Here is a 6,509-nt window from a genome sequence, read left to right as displayed (position 1 = left end):
ACCTGTATTTGGCCGACATCTAAGGAACAAAAAAGAATCTAAGGGAACCTTAGTGCTCTAAGTCTATACAACGACCGTAAGTAAAAGTGAGGCTTAAAGCAGAATCAGTCTCTGTATTAATTCAGACGAACCTTCTCGTTGTGACGTCATTATTGGTAGTGTTATAACAAATTGGCCACTGCGAACGTATAATCTGAATTGTGATCATTTGACGTCATATTTGCTTGATGACGTCAGGACGACAAAGGGCAACGAGCGTCAGCGACTACGTCAGACGAGGCCTTGACGTGGTGGGAGTCACAGCTGACGTGGAGGTGACGCAGCAGGGGGTGGTAACCGGTACAGTGTCCGTGTTCTGGCCTTCAGCCTGGACAGCGACATTCCGGACGTCAACGGCTGTGAATGCTCCACTGAGGCGCTCATGACTGTGAGTTGACACTGATACTAGTAGGGATGGGTGGGGTTTGAAGTGTGTGTGTTTGCTCCTTTGAAAATGCCATGAAGCAATGTGTGTGTGTGTGTGTGTGTGTGTGTGTGTGTGTGTGTGTGTGTGTGTGTGTGTGTGTGTGTGTGTGTGTGTGTGTGTGAAAACAATCACGTCCGTTTGGTGTGTGCAGAGAGCTCGTCAGTACCTACAGGACAACTTCCAGCTGTCAGTGAACGACGCCACGCAGAAGAAGATACACTTTGAGGGCGCCCAGGGCGTGGCCAAGCTTGTCTATCAGCTGGAGTTCCTGGTGGAGCTGGAGCCCACGCCGTGCAGACCCTTCTTCATCATCGACGCCTGCTCGCCCGGCCTGGATGTCCTGGTCCAGTTCGATAAAGTGGCCTTCACCCCTGTTAACACCACCCGCTATTAAGACCACATCCCCTTTTAAGACACTCATTTGCCTTAGTATGTAACGTGGTGTAAATTGATTGTTTTGACTTTGAAATTCGATTCAATCTGTAAACCTATTTCTATGTTCACTTAGCTACATGGCGGACACTTAGCTACATGACGAACACTAAGCCACATGGCGGACTGTTGACGGAGAGAGCTAATTAGGGTCGCTGTTCTGGAATTTTACAATAACGTCTGTAAAATGTACCTCCATCTAAGACTCCCTCCCTTTTTACATTTAGTCAAGTTTTGACTAAATGTTTTAACATAGAGGGGGGAATCGAGACGAGGGTCGTGGTGTATGTGTGTGTGTGTGTGTGTGTGTGTGTGTGTGTGTCTGTCTGTGTGTGTGTGTAGAGCGATTCAGACTAAACTACTGGGCCGATCTTTATGAAATTTGACATGAGAGTTCCTGGGTATGATATCCCCGGACATTTTTTTCTTTTTTTCGATAAATACCTTTGATGACGTCATATCCGGCTTTTTGTAAAAGTTGAGGCGGCACTGTCACACCCTCATTTTTCCATTAAATTGATTGAAATTTTGGCAAAGCTATCTTCGACGAAAGCCGGGGTTCGGTATTGCATTTCAGCTTGGTGGCTTAAAAACTAATGAGTGAGTTTGGTCATTAAAAATCGGAAACTTGTAATTAAAATTATTTTTTTTATTAAACGATCCAAAAATAATTTCATCTTATTTTTCGTCCTTTTCTGATTCCAAAAACATATACATATGTTATATTTGGATTAAAAACAAGCTCTGAAAATTAAAAATATAAAAATTATGATCAAAATTAAATTTCCGAAATCGTTTTAAAAACTATTTCATCTTATTCCTTGTTGGTTCCTGATTCCAAAAACATATACAATATATATGATATGTTTGGATTAAAAACACGCTCAGAAAGTTAAAACGAAGAGAGGTACAGTAAAGCGTGCTATGAAGCACAGCGCAATCGCTACCGCGCCAAACAGGCTCGTCACTTTCACTGCCTTTTGCACTAGCGGCGGACTACGTTCAGTTTCATTTTGTGAGTTCCACAGCTTGACTAAATGTAGTAATTTCGCCTTATGCGACTTGTTAGGTTTTACTTCGCCAATTTGGAAGCCAAAACAATCGTAAGATAAGTCACTGTTTTGACTCGATTTTTGTCATCCTGAAACGCGAATGTAACCGTGCACTGTGTACCTGAGCGACTGCGTGACTGTGTACCTATGTATTTTTGTACCTATATGTACCTGTGTAACTGAATACCTGTGTGACTGTTAGGCACTTAAAAATGTGATGTGCAGATCCACAACATGACGCTGGCCGTACAGAAGCGTCAGGCAGATGAGTCGTGTGACACAACCTCCGCCCCTCCCGCCACAACCACATCCAGCCCAACCGGAGTACGTACCGGAGAGAGTCTACCCCCCCTCCCCGCACCTCCTCTTTTGGGGCACGTCAATGTGCCCGTGGAACACAACAGAACGAGCATGCAATGATGCAGACACCGACACACAGGTGGGCGGGGTAAGGTGAAGGGAGCAGGAATGAGGAACAGAAATGAATTGAATTGAATTGAATTTGATTGATTGAGGGCTATAGACATATGGTTGTCTTCAACCGGCCAAAGACCCTGTGCTAACTCGTGGCATGTGTTCCTGTGGGCAGCGTATCCCGCCACGTCCCCAGCCAACGCTGTGGGAGGCAACGAGAAGACCGGCCAGACGGACTACGGCATCAACAGGCATCACGCAGGTCTCGGGCAGCACGTGCACCTTCTCCAGCAAGTAGGCTACGCCGTGGTCATCGACCCGGAGTTCACCACCAGTGCCTCCGGCAGGTCAGCTCTGCAGTTTGACTGTGCGGCGGTAGGTACCCGGCCACTTCTCAGGCCTGCTCCTTTTTATCCATTTTTTTCTGGCTTTCTTTTCCCCCACAACCTTTTACAATACAGAGGAAAACACATCTCTAGGGATGTAGACACACTGTTATAAATTGTTAAGGACTGTGTTGACGTGTCTGCGTTTGGAGTGCTCTAGTTCTTGTGTTGATAAATATGTGGGATGGATGTTCACTTCCAAAAAGTAAATACATTACTTTACAAGGCCTGCTTCTAGCTAAACGATGATAGTTTAATGCGCAAAACGACTCGGCTCACCACATACCAAAGATCAACCAAATGTCATCTGTGCAGAGTTTAAAATTACACACTTGTTTGCTGTGCCACAGGGACACGTCAAGGCTATCAACGGTGCCTATGGCGTTGCTAACGACGCTTTTTTACTTTGGAGACTCTACTGGCGCGCTCTACGAACAGTGGTATGCGCCTCGGCTGAGAATCCACTACTCCAGGTGAGCAGTTTTAAAATGATTATTGTGTGAACAGTACAAGTGGTGATTTGTGTCTGTATGATTAATTTGTTTTATGTAGGTTGTACTTTTAATTGTTCTATTCTGTATATGTATATATATGTTCTTTGGTAAAGGGCCTAGAGCCGTTAGGCACTTAAACATGTCCAGTTATTATTATTATTATTAAAATACTCCAGTCTGTCAGAATTAGTCACTCCTGTGAAAGCAGTTCGGCCCACCATCTCAATTTTTGTCAGGTTTGAATATAGAATAAGACCAAAACTAAACAGCTTTGGTGCTCTTAGTGCTCAGTGGATTTTTTTTCTCGTGAATTCTTTTGTAAAAGCAACTGGTGACTTTTTAGACCTTCCTTCTCCTCACCACAGCAAGCAGTCATGCAGGCGAGGGGGTTGAGTTTTGATATGTGTCCAAGTGGTGGGGTGGCAAACCTTGGTCTGAGATTATATGAGCTAAACTGTTTTCACGAGAAGGAGAGTGCCTTTAGCAATTCGGCATTAGATCACGTGTCACATTACATCTCACATAACAGTGTTGACCGACTTCCATCTCTGTGTGTACGTGGCAGGTGCTACCAGAACGCTTTCTGGAACGGCCGAGACATGACCTTCGGAGATGGCTGCAGCGCTCTGTACCCGCTGGTCAGTCAGGATGTGGTGGCCCACGAGCTCGGACACGGTATCACTGACCGATACTCCGACCTCTACTACTCCGGCCAGTCCGGTGGTATCAACGAAGCTTTCTCGGACATGTCCGGTGAGATCGCTGAGCTCTTCAGCCGAAATTCCAACGACTGGGATTCGTTATTTAACTGATGTTCACAACTCTCTTGCAAAACCCTGTGATAAGACTGACATTTTGGTCGAGCATTTTATTTAACTTATCAAAGAACAAACAAACAAGCAAGCAAACAAAGAAAGAAACAAACAAACAAAGAAAGAAAGAAACAAACAAAAAACAGAACGAACAAAAGAAAGAAAGAAACAAACCACTAAACAAACACACAAGCAAACAAACGTACGGGAAAACAATGACACCCCGCCCCCTAAACTTTGCAATGGCGGGGGACAGAGTATGTACTACAGTGATCGACACCCCCCCCCCCCTCTTAAGACCCCCCTCCTCCTTTTTAGACATTAATTTTCCAGATGTTCTGTAAATCAACGTTGCTGACGACGCTTTTTACTTTGGAGAACAGTCACGGGTACGGACTCTACGCTCTTGGCTATGCGCCTCAGCTGAGAATCCACTACTCAGCTGGGGGGGGGGGGGTGTCTTAAGGGGGGGGAGGGGGGGCGGGGTGTCGATCACTGTAGTACATACTCTGTTCCCCGCCATTGCAACGTTTCTGGCTTTCTTTTTCACCACAACCTTTTACAATACAGAGGAAAACACATAACAGTGTTGACCGACTTCCATCTCTGTGCGTACGTGGCATCTCTAGTTGGAAAACACATAACGCACTGTTATAAATTGTCAGCAACGCTTTCTCTGTGGTCGGCATCGACCTGGCCTCGTGCAATACCAGTCCTTCTCGCAGTCCATTGGTGCAGGTACGTGTGTGTGTGTGTGTGTGTGTGTGTGTGTGTGTGTGTGTGTGTGTGTGTGTGAGTGGGGGGCGTGGTGGTGGGAAGAGTTTGTTTGTTTGTTTGTTTGCTTAACGCCCAGCCGACCACGAAGGGCGGTGCGCCACACACAAGACAGAAGTCGCAGCACAGGCTTCATGTCTCACCCAGTCACATTATTCTGACACCGGACCAACCAGTCCTAGCACTAACCCCATAATGCCAGACGCCAGGCGGAGCAGCCACTTGATTGTCAATTTTAAAGTCTTAGGTATGACCCGGCCGGGGTTCGAACCCACGACCTCCCGATCACGGGGTGAACGCCTTACCACTAGGCCAACCGTGCCGGTCTGGTGGGAAGAGTGTTCCAGTGGGGAAGTCGGTGACCGGTGAAGTTACGACGGAGGGAAGGGGAAGTTCGGACTGTGGAAGGGACGGGTGGTTCAAATGAGAGAGTGTAAGTTCTAGATGGGGGGCTGGGTTGCTGGGGTTGGCGGTGCTGGTGAAACTATCTATTATTTTTTTCACTCCAGACCCATAACCCAATACCTGTGCACCTATGTATTATTTTTCTCATCCGATGCAAACCCATAACCACCATATTGTGTACATATCTATAATGTTTCCAACCCAGTCCCTTAACTAGACTATTGTTCACCTAGAAGAACAATACACGCTTTGAGACGCGTTCATATTGGTCATCTTTGTATCTGTCAGTTATTTGTTTCCCAACCAAGACCCATAACCACCTTATTTGTTTCAAACATATCTAATATCTGTGCAATCGTGTCCAGGTGAAGCTCGGTCCGCTGTGTCCGTGTCGTCGCTGAGGAACCCGGCAGCGTCAGATGTGACGTATACCGTCACCTGCCACAGAAGAAAAGGTAAAGTTAATAACATACACTACCAGCACATGCCCTGGACGTTGAGGCCGGCGCCACGGTCGTCATCAATACTGCGGCTGGACCCGCAGTCCAGGTGAGATCTGTGGGCGTTTGTACGAGAGAGGATTTAATTCTTCTTAATTGAGTCCGAAGTTGACTTCGTGAAGTCTTCTTACCGAAAATGTAGTGCCGAAGCTTCGTGCAGCGGGCTTCGTGAAGTAGAGTTCGCCCATTTAATAATAAGATAACAAAGACTTTGGAGAACAAAGTGCCCCCGTCACTTGGTCCTGTCTGCAGTACAACACTTTGCAAGGTCGCCGATAGCCAGTGCATGTGCTGGTAGTGTATGTTATTAACTTTACCTTTTCTTCTGTGGCAGGTGACGGTATACGTCACATCTGACGCTGCCGGCTCTAATGTCATTGCTAGCGGTCCTACTCCCTTCGTGCTTGACGTCACAGCTGATGTAGCCTACTTCAAATTGGCATCATCCACTGATGGCGACGTTTCTGTTGACGTCACTGTGGAGGTTGTGTCCTAAGCGTTCAGATGATAGCTAAGCTGACGTCATTCGCTTGACGTCATAATTTCGTGATCTTTTGTTTTGTTTGTTTTATGAGGAGACGGTGTTCGTGAGGTATTGACAATAAAAAAAACCTGATTTGATGTCTTAATTTTTTGTATTTGACCTTTATTTATTGAATGTAAATGTATGGCTGTTTTATAGCTTTGAGTCAATGAAATTGTGTTTGTAGACTGCGTTTTGGTTGCATACTCGGTGGCGCCTTCACACAAACACAAACACACACACACACACAA

General features: G+C 46.0%; 1 protein-coding gene across 4 annotated transcripts; it reads left to right on the top strand.

The window, feature by feature from the left end:
* Positions 1 to 243: 243 nt before the first annotated feature.
* LOC138966261 (elastase-like) lies at positions 244 to 6,349 on the top strand. Of its 4 annotated transcripts, none has more exons than XR_011455654.1 (6): positions 244 to 427; positions 618 to 2,739; positions 3,101 to 3,223; positions 3,810 to 3,997; positions 4,627 to 4,794; positions 5,601 to 6,349. XR_011455654.1 is itself a non-coding variant. In XM_070338407.1 (5 exons), exons 3-5 carry the CDS (start codon positions 3,129 to 3,131, stop codon positions 4,638 to 4,640), a joined length of 297 nt encoding a protein of 98 aa, XP_070194508.1. In that variant the 5' UTR covers positions 244 to 427; positions 618 to 2,739; positions 3,101 to 3,128; the 3' UTR covers positions 4,641 to 6,349. The 4 variants fall into 4 exon arrangements, 2 of the variants coding, with proteins under 2 accessions (XP_070194508.1, XP_070194507.1); XR_011455655.1 differs by having other exon boundaries at positions 4,627 to 5,784; positions 6,070 to 6,349; XM_070338407.1 differs by having other exon boundaries at positions 4,627 to 6,349.
* Positions 6,350 to 6,509: the final 160 nt, after the last annotated feature.

Source organism: Littorina saxatilis, linkage group LG5 (assembly GCF_037325665.1).
Source record: "Littorina saxatilis isolate snail1 linkage group LG5, US_GU_Lsax_2.0, whole genome shotgun sequence".
Lineage (NCBI taxonomy): Eukaryota > Metazoa > Mollusca > Gastropoda > Littorinimorpha > Littorinidae > Littorina > Littorina saxatilis.
This window is presented reverse-complemented; position numbering and strand designations above follow the sequence as displayed.

What these genes read in the sequence shown, in the direction of transcription:
- LOC138966261 (XM_070338406.1), top strand. Translation starts at nt 3,129, where the DNA reads ATGGCGTTGCTAACGACGCTTTTTTACTTTGGAGACTCTACTGGCGCG. An exon ending in CTGAGAATCCACTACTCCAG is followed by an intron (nt 3,224 to 3,809) that starts GTGAGCAGTTTT and finishes TGTACGTGGCAG; the next exon opens with GTGCTACCAGAACGCTTTCT.